The 24,909-nt window shown below is 39.1% G+C and overlaps 1 protein-coding gene across 13 annotated transcripts in view; it reads left to right on the top strand.

Annotated features, from left to right (window-relative positions):
* Window positions 1-24,909, top strand: part of LOC144684536 (general transcription factor II-I-like) — a 188,307-nt gene that overhangs the window by 142,977 nt on the left and 20,421 nt on the right. For all 13 annotated transcript variants that reach the window (XM_078548414.1, XM_078548416.1, XM_078548412.1 and 10 more), the window contains 8 exons: window positions 6,653-6,724; window positions 6,838-7,021; window positions 10,310-10,368; window positions 10,848-10,922; window positions 11,216-11,296; window positions 12,067-12,165; window positions 18,429-18,494; window positions 24,154-24,337. In XM_078548414.1, the coding sequence (XP_078404540.1) occupies window positions 6,653-6,724; window positions 6,838-7,021; window positions 10,310-10,368; window positions 10,848-10,922; window positions 11,216-11,296; window positions 12,067-12,165; window positions 18,429-18,494; window positions 24,154-24,337 (820 nt within the window). The remainder of the gene's footprint in view (window positions 1-6,652; window positions 6,725-6,837; window positions 7,022-10,309; window positions 10,369-10,847; window positions 10,923-11,215; window positions 11,297-12,066; window positions 12,166-18,428; window positions 18,495-24,153; window positions 24,338-24,909) is intronic.

Below are 24,909 nucleotides of genomic sequence, written 5' to 3'. Positions count from 1 at the left end.
AGGTTTCAATAAAAGTTATGGACATGTCCCAACTCATGTAACAGTGTCACATGAGGGGACGTCAGGGAAATTTTTCTATCATTTGTATTGCAAATTTTAATTTGGAGCCGATCTCCCTGAGGCAGCACTTAGCCTCAGGCAGATCTGTGCACTCTTTCGCGCACACGCGCGAAAGAGCGCACTCCCGGCTGAGGGAGTCCTCCCCCGCCGCACAGCGTTTGCGATGATCGGAGGCGCGCCTGCCCCCGCACTCTCCCCCCCTGCAACCCCCAGACGGGGGGGGGGGGTATTTTTTCCTTTGAATTTACTCAAAACAGAGTTTTTAGTGTCTATGTGTCTTTAAAAAGTCAGATTTTGGGATGGCTGGAACCTATCTGATACTTTGTAATGGGAGTGAATGTTCACCATTCACGATTTTGTCCTTTACGAGAATTCCTGGGAATGTCACCCCTGTGAACGGCGGGACTTTACAAGCACAACAAACTTCTGTTTTATAACAGCAGTATCAATTATTTTTATCAGCAGCTCTCTTCTGACTTAGGACTTTGTAATGTTGTGCTATATAGTACAATGATCTTCAAAGACCATGATTACATAGCCACTTAACAAGTAAACCTTTTGTAGTCTTTAGTTCAAGTGATCATTGGTAAGCTTTCAGTGTTAATTCCAAAATTTGGAGTTAACAGTACAAGATCACCTTCCTCATGTAGCAGGTTAATTGCTTTATTGGATAGTGCTATTTACCACTTTGGTGCTTGTTCCTTGGCTGGGGTATGCCTCCTGCAGGCTTTTTAATCATCATATTTTTCTTTTCATGGTTTATTGATGGCACCTTGAATATACTTGGGCCAGAATTTTGACCTTGATGTGCGGGCGGGCCCCACCGGCTCGGGGGCGGGCGGGCCCCACTGGCTCGGGGGCGGGCGGGCCCCAACGGCTCGGCGGCGGGTGGGCAGCCGAACTCCGCTGCTGAAATGGGGTCGGCCGCCATTTTGAATGGGCAGGCCAATTAAGGCCCGCCCAGCAGCCTGCCCGACAGGAAGTGCTATGCGCTTCCTGTGCGGGGAATTGGAGGGATTCCCCATCTGTCAAAGTGCATTCTTTCGCGCATGGACATGAAAGAGCGCACTGCTCTCTGAGACTAAGTGCAGTCTCAGGGAGAGCACTGAATGTTTAAAAAGCTTTAAAAATAGAGAAATAAAAACATTATTAACATGTCCCCCTCATGTGACACTGTCACACGAGATGGACATGTTAATAAATGTGAGTGAAACTTTAATTAACTTTTAAAAACAGAGATGAAACCTCATCCCGCCAGTGAATGAGGTTTTATCCTTTCTCAGAAGCCTGCTGGGGCTCCTGGCCTGCCCACCAGCCTTAAGGTTTCCTGCGCTTCAATTTAACCTTTCAGAAATTTGTTAATACTATCCAAAACTTTCACTCAACTTTCTAAACCTTATACATTGACATTCATGCTTAAATGTTCTTTCTTTTGTCTTAAAGCTTTAGTGGCAGTCTGACATTAATTAATTTTGCTAGAACTAAACTTCTAATTAAACCTTTCACGGCAAATGTAGGAGTATTTGAAATAGCCCTAATTAAAGGGCTCTGAATCTAATGTTTCCTAGAAAATTGTAACAATAAGTTTAACTCTACTGCATTCTTTGTACGTCCAGTCTGGGAATATTAGCAGTACCTGGCTTTGATTGTACTGGTAATTTTGTCTTGAGATACCATGCTATTGGCCAGAGGAGGAAATCTTGTACCTCGGTTGTCTCAATATTTGACTTTTGTAGAACGTCCCTTGATCTTGTAGCCACACTTGGGTTTTCTCTCTGCAGGATTTGCTGTTTAAGTGCCAACATTTTGTAGAGAAATTAGTTTTATGATTAAGTTTTGCAGATTCCATCCTACATAGCAATTACAAAAGCTAAATGCTGTGAATCCTAGATATCTGCAATAAAAACAATGCTGGAAATACTCAGCAAGTCAGGCAGCAACTGCGGAGAAAAATAGAGTTAATGTTTCAGATGACCTTTCGTTCAAGCATGAACTCTGAAAACTTGAGTTCTGATGAAAGGTCATTGGGACCTAAAACACTAACTCTATTTCTCTATGTAGCCTTCATTGGCTTAACTTGTATAAACTTATTCACAACTTATAAAATTACAGTCATTATTGGCTGTCCCTCAATTTAAAGATGATGTCTACTCAGGATTTCAGCCATGCGTCTTCATGTGACTGAACAGGCTGATTCTCAACCACAGATCTATGCGCACATGAGGCAGGTAGTTCCACGAGATAGTGGAATCCGAAGTGCAGGATTCTTTGTTTTCTTTCCTTCTCTGTTGCCGCACTGACTCACATTAAGACATTGTGACTCCAAGCATAATGCAGCTCGATGGACAAGTTGTCACCTTTCTGAATGATTGGTAGCAAGCTCCTCCCAGTCATTGAAGTGCGACAGCATTGGCATTAATGAAAGCTTCGGTGTGTCGTTGAAGCATTTTCTTTGTCCTCCCCTAGAACGTTGGCTATTTGAGAGCTGAGAAAACGATTGTCAGCCTTCCAAACACAGTATTCAGTCCAATGAAGTTGATTTTGCAGTTTTTCCTGAGTGCTTGTGGAGCTGGCTTCAAGAAGAACACTAACGTTTGTTTGATGGCCCTCCCATTGAATCCAGATGAAGCGGCGGAGGCATTGCTGATGGAATTTCTCTAGCGCTCCTGTGTGTTGCTGATATGCAGACAAGGTCTCACTGCAATACAGAAGTATGATGATGACAACTGCCCTGTATTCTAGGACTTTTGTTGACTTGTGTAGGTCTTTGTTTTTAAGTACTTACTGTCATAGTTTGAAGAAGGCTCTGCTGGTGCAGCTGATCCAGTGTTGAATCTCCTCGTCAATGGTGGGCTTTTGAGAGAGATGGCTGCCAACATATAGGAAGTGCTCAACATATTAGAGTGTCTCCTTCAACATGTATGAAAGGTGGAATATTTGGCTGACCAGGTGTGGGTTGATACGAGTTTTTTGTTTTGACAACATTCAAGGACGGGCCTAGTTTCTTGCATTCAGAATTGAAGAAATTGCAAGTGGCTTGCAAATCTTGTGCAGAGTGGGCAATGACAATGTAGTCATCCGCAAACTATAGATCTCTGTGAATTGTCCCCTTGACGTGGTTGAGAGGCTTGTGTGCTCTGATAATCCCTTGCATGATGCCATTGGGAGCTCCTAGCTCCGAGTAGGGCCACACATGGCAGAAAGTCAGGGGTGAAGTGCTATGTACAGTCACAATTTGTCAAGAAAAGATTCTCCCTAAACTTTTTTCTACTGAATTCTTCACAATAAAATGTTAGATACACCAAGTAGAAGCTCCATTTGGTGAGTGTCTCACCAGCTGCGTAAACGGAAGAAGGTCGCAGCGGCAAGGTGGTCCTGGTCATAGTGGTTTGAGACGTCACTGAAAATTACAGTATGTGCTTGGCTTAGTAATCCATTTTCAGTTTACATTGAGAAGTTACAGGTAGCAGTCATGCTCTTCCTACCTTTATAACTAGAATTGCTACCAAGTGGTCTGCTTTAAACTGTTTTATCAAAGTAGCTCTATCTTTGCAATGTGCTGAATCTGGTCTCTGGATTTGCCCTTTCAAGTCACCTGTAGTCTTTCCTTTGGGTTTATTAACAGTCTTCCTCTTCTGACTCAATATGCTGTATTTTCAATTTATTATAAACATTGAATTTTTCCCTTAATGTCTCCTTAACTAAATTGGATGTTTTCAAATTTTTTTCTGACTTATAAATAAATAAAAACTAAAACCTAATATTTACTCTAGAACCTCGTCACCTATCAAGATTTGAAAAATGACACACAAAATCTGACCCTTTAATATTCCGCTGCAAATGGAGCTTCTACTTGGTGTATCTAGCATCTTATTGTAAAGAAGCTTTTTAGGGAGAATCTTTTCTTGATGAAATTTTGCTCATGAAAGTCTTTCCAGGGTTAATGGCCAGGCCTCATCAGCAAAATATTTGTTGGCAGCATTTTCCTACGGACTGTAGGAACGAATTATCCTTTCCTTGGTGGAAAATTCATTGTTAAACTAAATTTGAGACCAAACAAAAGCAATAATGGGAGGAAAATATAGTCAGCTGGCTATTACCAAATGATGACCACTGCTCTGATTATAAATCGTCTAATATATCAATGCAAGTCAAAATTATTCTGGAATGAGTGAATTGCATAAATTCCTTTGCTCCAAGTGTATGTGAAGAAAGGAGCATCTGAAGTGGTCTGGCTGGGTTAAATCTGTCTGATTTTGTAAATAGAGCCAGAATCCTGAACTGAACCAACCCATGTCTTCTTACTGAGTTATACGAACAAATCAACAATGATTGTGTTTTATTCTGCACTTTAGTGCAAGAAGTTTTAGTAGATCCAAAGGCTGTCCATGGTTACTTAACTTCTGGTAATTTATAAGACATTTTGGTTCATTTATTAATGAACATTTTCTTTGCTCGCTTTTGCTTAGTCTCTAGACCATAATCGTTCAACTTTGTTTAAGGAGTCAGACTTGAATGGACCACCACATATTCTTCATGTAACATTTTCTTCGGGCCTACAGCTCAGCAATTTTTAAATGAAAGCTATGTAAATTACTTAAGCCAATGTAGCTGTACTGGAAAACTTTGAAGGAAACAGTTTTCTTTAATTGTGTTTGAACAAACACTACTCTGGCATTTTAGGTGAGAAGGAAGTACTTTAAAATGACTGTTTTGCTTTTAATGGTTTGTAGTAAGTTTGGTACCAGCTAAGGACAATGTACAGAATACCTACGTGGTCTTCTTTTAATCATGCCTTAGCTCTGCTATAGGTGGAATGAACCATCCTGGAAAGAATACTTTCTAGTTCCATGAGATTGTCAAATGTGAATTCACTGATTTTGTTTTTGGATTTCCATCATGTGAAGCAACTTAACCTATTCTTTAATTGTCATAAAGGAAGAATGGCAGTTAAAAGGGGGAAAATAGTTAACACTCTAGCAGAAAAATGAACCCCTCTTTGCTATTGACACTTACATAATCATCCAACTGATCGCAATTTTGCCAGTTCTATATATTTTCTATTTTCCTAAAAGTAAAATTTGTGAAATGGAGACTGATTTCTTACACCACCTCATTCCCCACCGCCATAGTAATTTAAAGGCTGCCTTCAGTGGATTCTGCTGTGTAGTTGTCTGTCTTGGCCATTTAAAATTACATGAATGTCGATCGAATCATTTTGTAGGTGTGATGGATTCAGTTTGATTCCAATTTGGCTCTACGAAATTATCTTGAAGCTGGTTCACGTAATATCGTGGTAAATTGATAGTCCCCAGGAACTGAAGGAAAAGAAGTTTGCATATATATGAAAAATCATTATCTTTGAAATGAAGTACAAATGCATTAACTTCTTCTCTGAAGCAAGCCTTAGTCTTAGTTTTTAAGTTTTGGAACAAAGTATAGCTGTAACTTAAATGACTTTACAGGTATGTACCAAAAATAACGTATATACTTGCAGCGTAGAATTTTTTTAAACTTATAGTTTGGTTGTCAAGAGAGTTGACATGACAGGTGTGTAGCAACAGAAGCATGTAAAAATGAACGTAATGTGAACTTCTAATCGACTTTGGTTGAGCAAAACGACGAAGATTGTGGAAAAGAAAACAACTTTAATATAGTGGAAACAGTGGTATCCCCATGTCAGCTTTCTCAACTGAATGCATCCTTTGAGAAGTTGAAGTACATTAAATTTATAATCATCTGTAATGTTTAATCCAGCATCTAAAGTTCATTCTTAGTGGAAAGTTGCAGGGCACTACAAGTAGCTATTGCCGATAATTGTGGAGTTCATGATCTTAGAGTCCAGATCAACATGCACTAACTGTGCACAATCTTCTGTAGCTTATAATCATAAACAAAGACTAGCTACACTGGGTCATGTTAGATATTCATAAAGTATTGAGACAGACTGATATTACTTAACTGAGCATTTGAACTCTTTACCATGAGGATTATGCCTTTGAGGCTTTGTTCGATACATACAGAAAATGTTTAGATAATGAATTCTGTTTCTGTTGTGCATGGTAAAAATCATGAGCCATGTGGTGCATCACTCCTTGCAGTCTGTCACATTGATAGTAGTTTACAAAACTTTTCTGAAAGTATCGGACAGAGCAAATGGTGGCCTCCTATGTTAATAAAGTAGATGTTTATCACTTAAAAATAGTTTACTTATCTACTAGTACTAATAATGAACTTTAAAGTGTGTTTAATAGCTCCAACCTGTTGTATTGAGTCTGACGACAGTTAAATATAAAAGTGCACCCTGTGCTCTAATACTGCTAAAATCATAATATTGGTCACTTTGCTCATGCCGCTATGTGAAAGTAGTATAACTGTAGCTGTTATATTTCCTATAATGACTGTGCCTATCAATTCCAATGCCTATCATTGTGCGTTATTTGCTGTATTGAATATAGATCCAAAGATGTTTGGGTTTTGTAGCATTTACTGCGTTTATGTATTTGTAATTTTAAAATTGACCTTTTTAATAAGCAGTTGAAAGTATTTAAGACAGGGAGAGCGAGTTTATGCATATGTTACATTATTTCAGGGAAAGAAGATTGGAATATCAGAATTACTAAACTAAGAAAACAAGTTGAGGAGATATTTAACACAAAATTTGGTAAGTTTTTCACTTTTTTGTGAATTGTTAACTTTTAATTTTATTAATTTTTGCTCATTTTTGAAATTAAAATTGTAAAGCTCTTTGGCGTAATGATTCACTTTTGTCTACAGCTGAAGCTCTGAACCTTCCAGAACCAGTGAAGGTTCCATATCCATTATTTGAGTCCAATCCACAGCATCTCTATGTAGAGGGGTTGCCAGATGGCATTCCTTTCAGAAGCCCCACATGGTTTGGAATACCCAGACTGGAAAGGATCATTCGAGGGAGTGCAAAAGTTAAATTCTTTGTGAAAAAGTAAGACTCTCCTTTGGTTTGTTTATTTTTTTCTGTCTGATGTCATACAACTAGGGCAGTAGAGAGAGCTTTAAACTAAATAGTTGGTGGAGGGGGAGGGGGAGGAGTGATCACGTGAGGAGAGATGTGGTAAATTAAAGAGAAAGGGCAAGGCAATAGAGTAGGGTAGCAATATGGGTAATGATAACTAGTGTGTGGCAGAAAGGGACAGAGCATATAAACTGAAGTGTGCACCAAGTAAGGCCAGAGTTTGCAAAAATGGTAAGTCACAGAATTAAAGGCTCTGTATCTGAATGCATGCAGTTTTCGTAACAAAATGGATTAATTGATAGCACAAATAGAAATAAATATGTATAATCTGATGGCCATTTCAGAGATGCGGTTGCATGGTAACTAAGGCAGGGACATAAATATTCAAGGGTATTTGACATTTTAGAAGGACAGGAAACTAGGAAAAGGTGGTGGGGTAGCTTTGATATTTAAAGATGACAGTACAGTATGAGAGAGGACTTTAGTTCAAAAGATCAAGATGTAGAATCAGCTTGGGTAGAGGTGAGAAATAGCAAAGGTAAGAAGTCACTCGTGGGAGTAGTTTATAGCCCTGTAATAGTAGCTACACTGTAGGGCAGAGTATACAGGAAGAAATAATGGGGGCTTGTAAGAAACGCACTGCAAATATCACAGATGATTTTAATTTCCACATAGATTGGACGAATCAGATTGGCGAAGGTAGCCAGGAAGATGAGTTCATAGTGTATTTTCAGGACAGTTTCTTAGAGCAGTATGTTCCAGTGCCACCCAAGTAGCAGGCTGTTCTAGACCTGGTAAGGTGCAATGACACAGGATTAATTGATCTGTAAGAAGCCTCTGGGCAACAGTGATCATAGCATGATAGAATTTCACATTCAGTTTGAGGGTGAGAAGCATGGGTCTAAGGCAATTACAAGGGTATGAGGACAGTTGGCTAAAGTGAACTGGGAAAATAGGTTAAAAGGTAGGAAGGTAGAAAAGCAGTAGCAGACATTTAAAGAGATGTTGAGTCTTTCTCAATTGAATATATCTTTGCTATGAGAAGGATGTACCATCCCTGGCTAACTGAAGTTAAGTAGAGTATCAAATTGAAAGAAAAAGCACACAATACTGTGAAGATTAGTGGTAGGTCTGCAGATTGGACAGCTTTAGAAATGAGTAAAGAATGATTTTTTAAAAATGAGGAAGGTATTAGAATATCAGGGAAAGCTACCTAGGGATATAAAAACAGATAGTAAGAGTTTCTACCAGTAAAAACAAAATGCTGGAAAATTTCAGATGTTCCGAAGAAGTCATATTGGACTCGAAGCATCAACTCTTTCTCTCTCTCTCTACAGCTGCTGTCAGACCTGCAGATATTTTCTAGCGTTTTTTTATTTCAGATTTCCAGCATCCACAGTATCTTGCTTTCATTTTAGAATTTCTACTAGTATTTAAAAAGAAAAAGCGTAAATAAAGTAAGCATTGGTCCCTTTAGAGGATGGGACTAGGGAACTAATAATGAGAAACAAGGAAATAATGGCAACTTTGAAGATATTTTGTGTCTGCTTTCATTGTAGAAGACACAAATAACATCCCAAGAATACTTTAAAATCAACAGGCAAAAGGGAGAGAGGAACTTAAAACAATCACATGGAAAACATACGGGGAAAACTACTAGAATTAAAAGTTGACAAGTCCCTTGGATCTGATGGCTTGCATCCTGGGGTCCTAAAAATGGCTGCAAGGATAGTAGATGCATTGGTTGTGATCTTCCAAAATTTCCTAGATTCTGGAAAGGTCCCAGCGGATTGAAAAGTCGCTAATGTAACATCTTTATTCAAGAAAGGAGAGAGACAGAAAGCAGGAAATTATAGGTCAGTTAGCCTAACATCTGTCATAAGGAAAATGCTAGAATTCATTATTAAGGAGGTAATTGGACTTTTATAAAATCATAGTACAATCAGGTAGAGTCAACATGGTTTTGTGAAAGGGAAATAGTATTTGAAGAATTTTTTAGTGTTCCTTTGAGGAAGTTACAAGCAAGGTAGATAAAGTTATTTCAAGGTAGTATCTATAGAGGTTGCGCAGTTAGATTTCCAAAAGGCATTTGATAAGGTGCCACGTCAAAGGTTACTCCACAAAATAAGAGCTTAGGGGATAGCATAGTAGCGTGGTCAGAGGATTGGTTAGCTAACAGGAAGCACAGAGTAGGGTTTTTGGGTTGGCACGCTACTAACGGAGTGCCACAGGTACCAGTGCTCGGGCCTCGACTATTTGCAATCCGTATCAGTAGCTTGGACAAAGGGACCAGATGTATGGTAGGTAAATTCGTAGATGAGACTAAGATAGGTAGGAAAGTAAGTTGTCAAGAGGACGTAAAGAGTCTACAAAGGGATTTAGATAGATTAAGCAAATGGGCAAAAATTTGACAGATGGAATATAAATGTGGGAAAACGTGAACTTGTCCACTTTGGCAGGAAGAATATAAAAGCAGTATATTAATTGAATGGAGAGAGACTGCAGGACTCCATGGTTCAGAAGAACCTAGATGCCCTGGTACATCAATCATAAAATGTTACTATGCAGGTTCAGCAAGTGATTAGGAAGGCAAATGGAATGTTGGCATTTATTGCAAGGGAAATCCAATATAAAATTAGGGAAGTGTTGCTACAGCTGTACACGGCCTTAGACTGCACTCAGAATACTAGTTTTGGTTTCCTTACTTAAGGAAGCAGCTCAGAGAAGGTTCACTCAACTGATTCCTGGGATGAAGGGGTTGCCTTATGAGGAAAGGTTCAGCAGGTTAAGGCTACACTCATTGGAGTTTAGAAGAATGAGAGTTGATCTTATTGAAACATATAATATCCTGAGGGGTCTTAACAGGCGGATGATTCTCCTTGTGATGAAGTCTAGAACCTAGGGGACATAGTTTAAAAATTAGGGATCTCCCACTTAAGACTGAAATGAGGAGAATTTTTTTCTCAGAGGGTCAGTAGTCTGTGGAATGCTGGGTCATTGAATCTTAGATTTTTGATCGACAAGTGAGTCAAGTGTTATGGGGGACAGACACAAGTGGAGTTAAGGCCACAGTCAGATCAGCTATGATCTTACAGAATGGCTTGAGGGGCTAAATGGCCTATTCCTAATTGTTGTGTCTTATTACAATTCTAAAAAATAGCTTTAGTTGTTTTCCTATGTTTATGTAAATGCAGGTAGTTGTAATATAATGAATTTTTGAAACTAATTGTAATACTGATTGTAATGTTTATCAACTAGGCCAGAATTAGTGGAGCCTCACCTCCCTGATAGATTGAAAAAAGGAAAACGCACTGATGGTAAGAATCTGTATACATTTCCAAGGCTACAAGACAGGGAAATTGCTCCTTGGTTTTCATAAATGTCTATTGCATGGAAATTAAGTTGGTGAAGAATTTATATAATATTTTGCACAGTAAAGAGCAATTTATCATCATGTTGCTCAGTATAGAATTTTTGTTAATATAATCTACAGTATATTTTTTTCTCATCCTGTTGGCTACTGTTTTTTTCTATCATTGCTGTAGCAAACAAACACTAGTATGGGGGTTAACCTATATCTTACAATGGAAAGAGCCAGTTTTACAAGGAGGGTGTGGAATTGCCACATGGCCAGAGAAAACTCAAATTGAAAAAATGTTTTACTGGATATCACTTTACTGTATATGTACTTTATGGTTTGAGGTGTTGTTAATCTTAAAATTTAAAAGCATTTTAAGTGCTGTGGATTTGTTTCACTTGCCATTGAATTTAGACTATTCAAACTCATTTCACTTAGGAACCCCACCCACCAACAGAGGGCGGAGACGTGCATCCCGCCCACCTGAGCCGAATTTAACACGAACTGTTAAAGGTGAATCACATTCCTAACATACTACATTATCTAATATGTCCTTGAATTAGTTACGTGTGATATTTTTGTTTGAGGGATTTTGTAAATTTTGTAATTTATGCTCAAAATTCACATTTTATAAATTCTTTCTATTGCCTCTTTACCACATTATTATACAGTTAACATACTCAAGTAATTGAGATAGACAGCATTTTGAGCTAAAAGGAAACAGTATACTAGGGAATATACTGTAAGTGTTAGAATATTTCCTGAAATACTTAATTTCTGGTTTGCCGTTTTCTGTTGTTTATTAGAAGCCAGCAGTTCTGTACCAGAGAAAGTTCTGCAAGTACCAACGACTCCAAGCAGCCCAGAGATAGAAGTTACCATTGAAGGTATTTTTTTGTTTGTACAGTGTGGAACTTTTACTCCTTCTGGCTTTATCATTGAAAGGGTTTCCCAGGTTTGACCTTCCAAGTGTGGAAGAAATTACAATTCTATCTTAATTTTTTTTGTTTGGAAGTTTAAAAAAATGCTTTTAAAGATGCTGCCTTCAGAAGGCTGTCTTACTAATTCATGGTAGCTCTGGCTGGCAAGCATCTGGAACCCCACTGGTCGTTTTAGTTGGTATGCTGCATGGTTTTAGCTGGTTAAGTCCTGTACACACTTGTGTTTCCTGAAACTTATATCTTTCAAATCTGCCTCTTACGTTCTTTGGATTTGGGTAAGCAGGGTGTGGCCCTACACACACAATTTTGTATAAGAATTAGAAATGTAAGCTTGTTAGGTTTCTGCACGTGTCAGATACCTGGCTGGCCAACATACAATAGGTAATGTAGCATTAAAATAACGAAGGGCCATAACTTCTGATGGAGTGACAATTGAGTCGGATTGCCTTGAAATTAGGGCGATCCTATCTCGCCTGACCTTACAGCTCAGGCTGGGCTTCCCCAGTGCGGGTGGTGGGGGTTGTTCCCCAGGTACAGCGCCCTGGAGGTCGGGAGTTAACAGCCCAACTTGTTGCTGATTCACAGTACAATTTTATGAAAGTGATTGACTGTTCTACAAATTTTTGAAAACTAATTCTAGAGAAACCTGCAAATTGACAACCCTTTCGTAGCAATTACATGGACAAAATATAACTACCCTATGTTTTTATTGACAGCTTCTGATGAAACGCCACCTGTCAAGACAGTTGGAAATATCACGCAAACAAATGATTCAAATGCTACATTCAAACAAAGAGGCCGGGAATTCTCTTTTGGTAAGAAAAGTAGTTAAGCAGATTGAATGCCATTCATGTGCTTCGGAATCAGGATATATGATTGCAGTTGTGGATTATTCGAACCTGGTTAAAGTTTTAAATAGTGGATTTATGATAGTGGGAGGGAGCAAAACATTTTAAAAACAAGCTGACACAAGATCTTGGATAGCAGAAGTGACGTGTGATTTGCCTAATTGGGGTTGTAAAAAAGGTTTTGGTAATAGGCTGCGTCAACTGCCCCACAGAATTAAGATCTTACAACATATAAGTTTTTATTGAAAAACTCATTTTGTATCATGAGGAGTGTTGGAATTTTTTGGCAAATGTTTGTGTATATATCAAAACACTTGACACTGTGTATATGTGTGTCTGTGTGTATTTTTGCATTCCAGAACTATCACCCAGTGGTTACGTACAAACATACGGAATAGGAGCAGAAGTAGGCCATTTGGCCCCTCTAGCCTGCTCCGCCATTTAATAAGATCATGGCTGATCTGTTTGTGTTTCGAGTTCCACATTCCCATCCAGCCCTGATAGCCTTAGATTCTTATTAGGCAAGGGAATCAATCTACCTCTGCCTTAATATTCAGTGACCCCTGACCCCACCGTCTTCTGAGGCAGAATGTTCCAAAGTCGCACAATCCTCAAAAAATTTCTCCATCTTGTCCTATAAGGGTGTCCCCTAGCTCTGGACTTGCCCACAAGGGGAAACATCCTCTTCATGTCCACCTTGTCAAGACCATTCAATCTTTTATTCTTCAATCAAGTCACCCCTCACTCTCTTCCAAACTCCAGTTGAAACAAGCCCTGCCTGTCTGACCGATCCTCATAAGACACCCACTCATTCCAGGTATAAATCTAGTGAACCTCCTCTGAACTGCCTCCAATGCATTTTATATTGATATATCTTCTGAATACGATTGACTGATTTGAAGTCATTATTACTGTATCCATTTAAAGAGTTTTAACTAAACTTTACAAGCCTAGTTGTTATCTCAGTGAAAGTTAGATATTGTCTTCTATTGGATTTTGTTTCCAGCCCATAAATTATGAATACGACAGAATTATCTTCACAGAATCACAGCATTGTTATAATGCAGAAGGAGGCCATTCGGCCTGTTGTGTTTGCATAGGCTCTCCAAATGAACAATTCAACTAGTGTCGTTCCCCTGCCTTCTCTCTGTAACCCTGCACATTCTTCCTTTTCAGATAACAACTTATTTCCTTTTGAATGCTTTGATTGAACCTGCCTCTACCACGCTCTCAGGCAGTGAATTTCAGACCCTAACCACGTGCTGCATGAAAGTTCTTTGTCCTGTCGCTTTTGCTTCCTTAATCCCTCTTTCTTCCATTAATTTGCAAACATTTTTTTTTGTTCATGGGACGTGGATGTTGCTGGCTAGGCCAGCATTTAATGCCCATCCCCGATTGCCCTTGAGAAGGTGGTGGAGAGCTTCTTGAACCACTGCAGTCCATATGGTGTAGGTACACCCACAGTGCTGTTGAGTAACAAAACATACTTAGTTGACTTTGCCAGACTCCTAAATGTACACCGACAAATAAACTGGTGTAAAAATTGTGTGGGAAGAAGTTTGTGTAATTACAAAGGTGTCGTGACTGATGTACATTTTTGCTGTATAGGAATGTTGAAATCAAGGCCACTGATTTAGTGGTTTTCATGAAAAATGGATAAAATCATGGAATTTGATCAAGAAAACAAAATGTGAAATATTGTGTAATTAACTCAATTTTACTTCTTTGATCATGAAAAACTGAGGTGCTAATTATAAGTGGGCAGAATTCCCAAGATCCAACATCGTAATATTGGACTTATTCAGTCGCCACTAGCCCTTGCCTACACCATTAATTGGCTGCAAGTCTGCTTTATCTTTTATCTAAACAACTTGCATTTTTATATAACACCCTTTATATTACAAAGCATTTCACAGAAGCCTTATCAAACAAAATTTGACATATGTCCAATGAGCTATTACAACAGATGACCAAAAGCTTGGTCAAGCGTATAGATTTTAAGGAACATCTTAAAGGAGGTTGAGGGTTGAATTCATTTAGGGAGGTAATTGGAGAGTTTGGGCTTTATGCAGCATAAGGCATGAACACCAGTGGTAAAATAATTAAATCGGGGATGTACAAAAGGCCAGAATTGTGGAGGAACACAGAAATCTTGGAGGGTTACAGATAGGGAGGGTGTGAGGCCATGGAGGAATTTTAAAACAAGCAAGAGAATTTTAAAATTGAGGTGTTGAGTCTGGAAGACTAAGTTGTCCAGCACAGGAACAGTGGGTGAGCAGGACTTGGTGCAAGTTAGATGCAGGCAGCAGAATTTTAAGGAGGTCAAGTTTTGTAGGATGAAAAATGGGAGGCTGGCTAGGAGATCTTTGGAATAGTTGAGCCTGGAAAGAAAATGGAAAATGATTAGTAGTGTTGGAGTAGTTAAAAGTGGGAAGAAGCTTGAGTAGAGCATAAATACTGACATGTAATGGTTGGGGTGGCCTATGTTGGTGCTGTTTATTCAATGTAAATCTGAAGATGCCAAATGTACGGATGATGGTTTTCAGCAGCAGATGAATTGAGGCAGAGATGGAGTCAGGTGATGATATAGAGATAGAAGTAGACGGCCTTGGTGACATAGTGGATATACGGTCAGTAGTTCACCTGAGGACCAACTACAACACAAAGCTGAAGTTCAGTTTTAGATAGTTGCCAAGGAGGGGGATGGAGTTGGTGGCAGCGACCAAAGACAATGGCTTCTGCCTTCCCAGTATTTCATTGGAGGAAATTTTAGCTCATTCATTGGATGTCAGACAAGCAGTGTGACAAGTCAGAGATAGTAGAGGGGTCGAGAGTGGTAGTCATAAGGTAATGCTGAGTGTCATCAGTGTACATCTGGAACTTGTGTTTATGGATGCTGTTGCTGAGGGAGAGAATTTTATATTTGAAAAATAAATAGCACTGATGTTCATCTGTTGTATCCCATATTATGATTTTGTGACTTTACTCTGACATGAATGCAATCAATCCATTCATTGGACAGATGGCTTCAAACCAGTCCGTCCTGGTCGTTCATAAAGTGTACAACACAGAAGGAAACCATTTGGCCCACTGAGGCTGCACCTATTCTTTCATTTAGTTCCAGACCTCAGCTTTTTCCCCATATCCTTGCAATTTTTTTCTCCTTCAAGTATTTATGCAATTCCATTTTGAAAGGCACTATTGAATCTGTTTCCACACACTGCATTCCAAATTCTGACTATTCTTTGGGTAAAAACATTTTTCCTCATGTCACGTCTGGTTCTTTTACTAACTGCCATGAAGTCTTTGTGCCCTCTGATTACCAACTCATCAACAATTGGAAACAAATTCTCTTTATTTACTTTATCTAAACACTCATGACTTTAAATGCCTATCAAATTTCCTCTTAGCCTTTTCTGCTCTAAGGAGAACCTCAGCTTCCCTAGTTTATCCATGTAAATAATCCCATATCTCTGGAACCATCTTGAGTTCTTTATCAGTTTTTTAAAAAAATTCATGAATGTCTACTAAAAAAAATGCAGTAAAAAGATCACCTGTTTCTTTTTTGTATTATACCCATTCCTGTAAGTCACATGTTTAAGATCATAAAGCTGAATATAATGATTTGTACCATTCGGTAGTTACAGGACAATAAGAACACTTAGAATTTTGCTAAAAGGAGTGTATATCTACTCTTTTTAAAATACTAATTTCTACTAGTACTAGTTTGCTAATTTCTAGAACTGCTCTTAGGAATTCTGCTATTGCTACATCCTGGAGGCATTCCAATCATTGAGTTGAAGGCATCCCTTTAAACCAACCTGGATGCATACCTGCATGTGTCTGGGCCTGAAAAGCTAGCATTAGCAGAGTACACAGCAGTGCCAAAATCAACGTTAATAGTTCCTAGTTCAAGTGCCTGTTCGAGTACAAATTACTAGCTTCTATATTTGGAGTAGAGGTGCTTTGCATTGTGTGTAGCAGCTGCCACCTTGATCTGATTAGCTCAGCTCAGCAAGGATCTGGAGTTCAGAGGGCTTAACAACCATGAATTAGCTGAATTTTTCTCCCAATGCTGAGCAAATGCATGTCAGTAGGACGAAATGGGAGGCATGCAAGGCTGGATTTTTATACTGGTCCTCCAATTCCTGCTTTCCACCATTTTCATTGGGTTGGGAAATGTGGCAGGAAGCTACCCAATGCCCACATAAAGTTTTGTCAAGTTAACTATTTAGATGCCTACTGCAAATTCAGTTTCCCTGCCATTGCTTTGGAGGCGGGTGGGCCCCTGAAGGCTGTGGGAACCATGCCAGGTAAGTCAGTTCACGAATCTTTGGGGAAGCCTGCTGTGGAGTCATGAACCTTTGGCAGGGAAGTTTAAAAGCTCTTGCCAACTTCAGCTGTCATAATATAATGGCGTTTGATGATTTAAATACGACCTCAATATAGTGATTGATTGTAGAGCTCTATTCTTAAAAGGTGTAAGGGACCATTAAATTGACCAGCACTGTGTAAGGGCTCAGATGCATTAGAGTATTTTATCCATGGATAATGTCCTCTTTGCATCCAACAGTATGGAGAATCAGATATGAATGTATGTAGGGTACTGTGTGGTTTGATTTTTTTTTTGTTGTTTTAATGTCTTAACATCTGAGCATTTGAGGCATTTGTCCAATATACACTAGGCACCAAACCAATGAGCCATATAATAACATTGGCAAGTCTATTCTTTTTAAAAATTTCATGAGCATTTCAGTCAATCATTCAAAAATCACTTTGAAAAGAAAACGCTCCTCTTTTATTCTCATAAAGTTGTCAATCAAACACAGGCAGTGAAAGTCCCATTGAAGAAACATTTAATCCTCTAATATCTCCTAATCTTGTCCAAATAACAAATGGGCTTTGAAAAACCTGTTCAAAGAAAGATAAACGTATTACATGCTCATAAAACTGTCAATCAAACCTAGCAGTCCCATTCAATCCCCCCACAGGCCTCACATTGAGGCCATATGGCAAAACAGATGCCAGTAGATGGCTATCTGTTCAGCTTACTACTTTTGATACAGCTGCCACGTGGCCTCGTTATGAATGCTTGGCTGAGCTCCATGAATAGCTAATGGACTCAGCTCAGCTGGGATCTGGAACTTAGAGGGCTTAACAACCATGAACTGGGCCAGTAAATGGAAACTGGCCATTTTGCCTCCATTGTCACCTCCAGCCTGTGCTCAATCCCAGAGACCAAAAATATTGGGTGACTAGGCTGCTTTTTAGAAATGGGGAATGTATCGTTGGGAAATGGCCCAACTTATGGTTCTCGAACTGAAGGCAAAAATCTGGCTGAGTGTTTATAACATGTACAGCTAGCATTCTGTATAGTGCATTTGATTTTCCCTTGAGACATATATTTTTGTGGAGTTATATGGGTTTTGCCATGGTTAATGGTTGCTTAAAAGCATTGAAAACAATCTACCTGTGATTGAAATGAGACACACTCTGTTACACCATGTCTTGTCTGAACTTTGAAGTAAATATGGATGTAGTTTGTCTAAAATTTGCTGCAATGTTTATTTTTCCTACCTCGCATGTACAAATCTACAATTTTTTTTGTTCAATTTCTGGTTTGTGTATTGCTGTCTCTAATTGACACAATTGAATCTATTATACTGAAAAGTGCTAGCTAGGTGTCTTTTATCTTCTGTTACTGCATTAGCTGTTAATAAGACCCTCCAAACCAGCTGTCTCTTCAACAAATGTATATGATTTTCGTTTTCAGTCTTTTTTTTTTGATGTAGTATTTTCAGTTGAGTATGGTGAGGATTCGTTCTTGAAAGGAAAGACAACTTTGTGGATTTCCCTTCAGTTACTTGGATTAATTTCTTCCCTTATTTCCAGCTCCCTGTTTTCTGATCCCCATGTGAAGCATATTACTATATAATAGTGAATTGTTGATGAGTCCCTTTTATTTCAAGTACTCCCCTCCTTCTACTAAAAAGAGCTCCAATTTGCATGCTTTTTTTTGGGAAAAAATGAAATTTCTTGGCATTAAAGTTACACCTGATAATCTTTTTCCACTTTAAAAAGAATTAAAAAGCATTTTTGTGTGGAACTGGAATTTTATCAAAACTCAAGGATTCAATGTTCAGTTATTTCTGAAATCTATATGTATGTATAGATATATGAACGTATATTTGTAGAACCCAACGTATAGTGACTTCATTTTTTTATTACAGAACAGTGGAATGCCAAAATTACTGAGTTGAAACAGCAAGTGGAGACACTATTCAATGAAAAATGCAGTAAGTAATTGTTTTACTGCAAAGGAACTCTACACTTTTGAAAATGAAACATCTTATATACATGTTTAGCTATCAATATTATAGTGATTTTCCAAGATTACATAGTATTGTTGAAAATTGTATAACTTCTAATTAATGCATTTCAATTGTGGATTATTTTAGTGCCACCTTGATTTTCCTAGAAATATTTTTATTAACTGAAATATATAATCTTGTAAAATATAGGAGTGGAACATAATGCTCATTGTGCAGTAGTATGCTAGATTACTGAAAGCCAGTTGGCATCTGGGAGTGAGCTTCAGGTGTGTAGGGGAGTAGAGAATTCTTGCCTATATCTATTTTCAGGTTCCTTTCTTCGATAGAAATATTGAAGTGGTCTGCAACCACACCCTGAGATTTAGAAGGATTAACTGTGTTGAGCAACCAGTAGTAGGAAGGATGGTAATGCTGCTTTAGTCCCATCTACTAATTGGTGAGACTAACCATTCCAAGAACATAAGTAATAGAACCAGAAGTAGACTCAATGGCCCGTCGAACCTGCTTTACTATTGAGTACAATCATGGCTGATATTTCAGCATTTTCCCAGTTGCTCCCCATATCCCTCTATTCCTTGAGAGAGCAAAAATATATCTATCCCAGCTTTAAATATATTCTATGATAGAGCATCTATAACCCTCTGGGGTAGACAGTTCCAAAGATTCATAAGCCTTTTAAGTGAAGTAATTTATTCTTACCTCAGTCCTAAATGATCGCCTCCTTACCTGACACTGTGCCTCCGTGTACTAGATTCCCAGGCCAATGGAAACAACCTCTGTGTCTACCCAGATTCTCCTACGTTCCAATGAGATCACCTCCCATTCTTCTAAATTTAGGAGAATATAGACCCAATATACCCAGCATCTCACCATAGGACAACCCTGTCATCCGAGGGACCAACCTTGTGAACCTTTGCTATACTGCCTTAATTGTAAGTATGTCCTTCCTTAAATATAGGGAAGAGTTTTATGGCCCCTGCCTGCAGGTTTGCAAGCCTTCCCAGCCATCCCAAACCTGTCTGCAATTTTATGTGGAGCAGGTGAGGCCTAGGGCGGCCCACTGCCCTTGCTCCAGCTGAAGACCTTAAGGACCACTCCCTGACCCACCACAACTTTGGCTGGCTGGAGGAATTCAGCAATGGGGGAAACCAGATCAACCTGCTCAAGCCTTGGGAGGGAAAGGGGATGGGCGCCTTCATCACTGGTCCCATTTCCAGATCGGGCATCACCCTGGGTGCTCCCTTCCTGGATGGCCTGACATCCTGACCACTACCCCCAGGCCTTCCAAAAAGACTGCGCACCTACCTTTCCTTGGGGTTCCAGCAATTCACCTGGTGGGACTACAGAGCTGCAGACCAATCTGATTGGCTGGAAGCTCTTTGAGGCAGGACTTCCTCCCGAGTGAGGGGTGGAAGTTCTGCCTCCGGCCAGTAAGCATGCCTCAGAGCATTAATTGGCTGCGGGGCAGCAGAGATCAGTAGGGATGCATTCCCTGTAGACTAACCGAGTTGCAGGGCGTGAAATCCTGTCTACGGAGGTCAAAATTACATATAGTATTCCAGGTGTAGTCCCACCAAAGCCCTATACAATTGTAGCAAGACTTTATTCTTGTACTCCAATCCCCTTGCAATAAAGACCATCATGCCATTTGCTGCGTTAATTGCTTGCTGTAACTGCATGCTCACTTTGTGTTCCTTGTACAAACACACCCAATCCCTCTGAACAACATGTACAAGTTAAACACCTTTTAAAAATATTCTGCTTTTCCATTCCTATGACCAAAGTGAATAACCTCACTGTTTCTCCACATTATGCTTCATCTACCACCGACTCACTCAACCTGTCTATATCTCTTTGTGTCCTCCTCACAGTATACATTCCCATCTAGCTTTGCATTGATGGGAAAACTTAACTACATTACTCTCTGCCTCGTTTTCTAAGTAATTGATGTGGATTGTAAATAGTTGAGGCCCCAGCACTGATCCTTGTGGCACTCTACTAGTCAGCCTTTCAACTTAAAAATGCCCTGTTTATCTCTATTCATTGTTTCCTCTCTGTTAACCAAGCCTCTGCCCATGCTAATATATTATCCCCCACTTCATGAGCCCTTATCTCGCATGTTAATCTTTTGTATGGCACCTAATTGAATGCCTCTTAAAAATCCAAGTATACTGCATCTACTGGTTCACCTTTACCCACCCTACTAGTTACATCCTCAAAAAACTAATAAATCTGTAAAACATGATTTACCTTCTGGCAAACAGTGTTATTTTGTCTGACCATACTATGATTTTTTAATGCATTGTTAAGATGCCCTTAATAATAGATTCCAGCACTTCCCTAATGATTGAGGTCAGGCTAATTACCCTGTAGTTCCCTGTTTTCCCTCTTCCTCCTTTCTTGAATAGCAGTGTCCAATCTACTGGGACCACTCCAGAATCTAGAGAATTTTGGAAAACCACAACCAGTGCATCCACCATCTCTGCAACTGTCTCTTTTAGAACCCTAGGATGTAGGCCATCAGATACTGGGGATTTGTCAGATTTTAGTCCCTCAAATTTCTCCTATACTTTTTCTCTATTGACAATTAATTAATTTCATCTTTAGCCTTTTTTAGCCTCTAAGCTACCCTCTATTTATAGTATGTAACATGGTCTTCTATCATGAAGATGGACACAAAATGTTTGTTCAATGTCTCTGCTATTTCTTCATTGTCCATGATCACTTCTCCTGTTTCTGCATCTAAGAGACCAATGTTTACTTTAGCCACTCTTTTCCTTTTTATATACTTGTAAAAGCTCTTACATTGTTGACTGGTTTTTCTCTCCTTCCAGTTTTTCCCTTTTTATCAATTTCTTGTTTGCCCTTTGGTTTCTAAAGCACTCCCAATCCCTAGACTTAACTGCTATTCTTTGCAAGCCTCTTTTAATCTAATACAATTCTTAAACTCCTTGGCAAGCTATCGTATATATCTTTCTTACTGAGGTTTTGTTATTCAATGGAATATATTTTTGTTGAACATTTTTTGAATTGTTTCTTTAAATGTTTCCCATTGTTTATTTACCACCATACCTTTCAGTCTATTTACCCAATCTTAGCCAGTTCTCCTCATATACCTATATAGTTGGCTTGTGAGTTTAAGATTCGTGTTTGTGATTGGAGTATGTCACTTTCAAACTTAACATGGAATTTAATTGTTTTATGATGACTATTTCCCGAGGTCCTTTTACTAATTAACCCTGCCTCATTACACAATACTAGATCTAAATTAGCCTTATCCCTATTTGGGTTCACAATGTATTGTCACAAAAGCATCCTACAGACTCCTCTTGCAGAACACCTTTGCCAGTTTGATTGGTCTAGCCTATATGAAGATTAAAGTCACCACGATTATTACATCACCTCTGCTACATGCTCCAGTAACTTCTTGTTTAATGCTTTGTTCAATGGTATAACTATTCTCTAGCGTTTAGAAGAATGAGAGGCAATTTCATCGAAGCATACAAAATTCCTATAGGGCTCGACAGGGTAGATGCAGGAAGATATTTCCCCTGGCTGGGGGAGGGATGGTGGGCGGCCTAGAACCAGGGGACGCAGTTTCAGAATAAGAAGTAGGCCATTTAGGACTGAGATGAGGAATTTCTTCACTCTGGGGCAAAGAATTTCAAAGATTCACCACCCCAATGGCTGTGGAAGCTTGGTCATTGTGTATATTCAAAACAGAGGTTGTTAGGTTTCTAGATATTAAAGGTCTCGAGGATTATGGGGATAGTGTGGGAAAATGGTGTTGAGGTTATGATCAGCCATGATCTAGCTGAATAGCGGAGCAGGCTCGAGGGGACGAATGATCTAATACTATTTCCTATGTTCTGCTAGGGGTCTTATGTACTACTCCCATCAACATTTTCTGACCCTTGCCATTCCTAACATACTGATTCTACTTCCTGATCTTCTGAACCAAGCTTTTTTCCCTTACTAATGTCCTTGGGTCATCCTTAATTGTCAACCTAACTTCTCCTTTTCCATTCTGCCTGTCTTTTTGAAATGTGGTGTACTCTGGCATGTTTATTTCTAAAACTTGGTCACCTTTATGCCTCTAAGCCATTTATTTCTATTTGTTCCACTAGTTTGTGTATCATGTTGTGGATGCTTCGCACATTTAGGTAGAGAGCCTTTAATTTTTTTCCTACTGTTCCCTGCATGGACTTTACTCGTTGATGCACTGTTACCATTGGACTCTGTCCTTTCTTGTCCCACTTTGCTTTCCTTACCCACATTGCTACACTGTTGTTTGCCTTGACTATTCTCTTTGGATTTCTAATTCTTCCTTTGCCCAACCCCAAACCTTTTTTTATTTGTTCGTCAGATATGATTGTCGTTTATAAGGGCAGCATTTGTTGCTCAGCTCCAATTGCCTTTGAACTGAGTGGCTTGCTAGGTTAATTCAGAGGACAGTTAAGAGCCAACCACGTTTCTGGTGTCTAGAGTCACATTATTAATCATGAAATAGCATTTTATTTCACATTTATTAATGGGATTTAACTCATGTCTCTGATCCTCTGGGTTATATGTCTAGTAACATTACCACTATTCTACCCTTTCCCAAAGGGTGTGATGCCAGCAATATTTTGATTTCTGCTTTTTCTTCAAATCTTGCTGCCCTTATGCCTACCCACCTTGCTGGTGGCCAACCCTGATTGGTTCACTTCTTAGATGTTTGAAAGGAATCAGGTTTTGGGTTTAGATCAAACATCTGTCGTTCTTGGCTTTTGTTCCAGTGTACATAAACTATTTCAGTTTTTTTTTTGTTGCTGTGTCACAAAGTATGCTTAGTGCCAGGATGTTCCAGCACATAAACGTAGTTTTTGCTTTGGGGGCAGCACTTCCCCATTTTCAGCCAGGATGGACCACATGCATCAGATCCACTGCATTTGGGCTGAAACTCTATTAAGCAAGCTACTCACATGGCTGTAGTATAATATGTTGTCCAGATATGGTAAGTTTTCTACCCAAAAATTTAATCTGGTTAGTTACTCTAGACCATGAATCTAGTTGGTTCAAATACTTATCTAGATCTTTACATGAGTATTTGTATCTACATACCCTGATATCAGATTCACTTGGCTGATGTCACTTAACAGTGAGCTCACAACATTTGATTGAAGAGCATTGTCACTATTGATAAGTGATCTTCTTTAGATTTATTCTCTAAAACAACAGACTGAAGTTGACGTCCTGGACCTGGTGAATGTAGTTGTGCCACAATGTGTGACTTTGTGTCAGGCTTCCCAAAGGAACTGCAATCACGACTGCAGATACCCTTTGATTGATAGGACCTCTGCAACAAGTGAACGAAGGAACTGCTGAAATGTTTCAATTACTGAGGTACCCCAGCATTTTAGTTAATGTGTGTCAGATAACCCTGTCTGCAGGCCACAGCAGTGCCCAACAGCTATTTTGTAACTTTAATCAGTATTCCCATAACCTTTATCATGGTCCACAACAACCTCTATCAGTTTTGATGGTGGTTATTTATCACTTCATGGTTTAATTATTAAGCTTCTTCCATCTTGCATTCAAAGAATTTTAGGCGTCATTTTATAAGCTTAATCATTTGTTGCAGGTGAAGCATTAGGCACTTCAGAGCCAGTGAGAGTACCTTATGCATTGTTCGAATCACACCCGGATGATTTCTACATTGAAGGCTTGCCTGATGGTGTGCCTTTCAGGAGGCCGTCAACCTTTGGAATTCCTAGATTGGAAAAGATTCTCCGAGCAAAAGCCAAGATCAAATTTATAATTAAAAAGTAAGTATGCTTTTACTGTTGTCCAGGATGAATCGAAATGAAGTATACTTCATAATGTAGATTTATGTGGATTAGATTGACGTAATATATTAGAAGAGCAATATTATAAATACAACAGCCAAATGTAAGAGACCTATTTGTTTCCTGATGGAAAATAATCAGGTTACTGCCAAACAATGGCTTGATGATGCTCTTAGTTTAACAGCTCGAGTATTGGCAGTGCAGATAGTGTGTTGTGTTAATACATTGAAACTGCTTGAGTGGTCTCTTAAGCTCCGAGGTGTCAGAGTGTATGATGATGCAATACCGATATGTCTGTACATATGTGGAGGCACCCTGAAATTTGTTGGAAAAAGAACTGTTTAATTTGACTGAGAAACATATGGTTCAGTATTGTAGCTCAATTGTATTGATCCTAAGGCCAAAAAGATTCAGTAATGACACAAGGTACCATTTTGGTCAGGCCATGTTCCTCACTGCTGCTTCTCATCGTCATTAGGCCCTTTTTTCCACTCATAATCTATATTGATATTTTGCTCTTGCTGATAGTTTTTCTCCTGTTTCTGAATGGT

The sequence above is a fragment of the Cetorhinus maximus genome, chromosome 9 (assembly GCF_964194155.1).
Source record: "Cetorhinus maximus chromosome 9, sCetMax3.hap1.1, whole genome shotgun sequence".
Taxonomy (NCBI): Eukaryota; Metazoa; Chordata; class Chondrichthyes; order Lamniformes; family Cetorhinidae; genus Cetorhinus; species Cetorhinus maximus.
The sequence above is the reverse complement of the archived record's forward strand: the minus strand, read 5'-3'. Positions and strand labels throughout refer to the sequence as shown.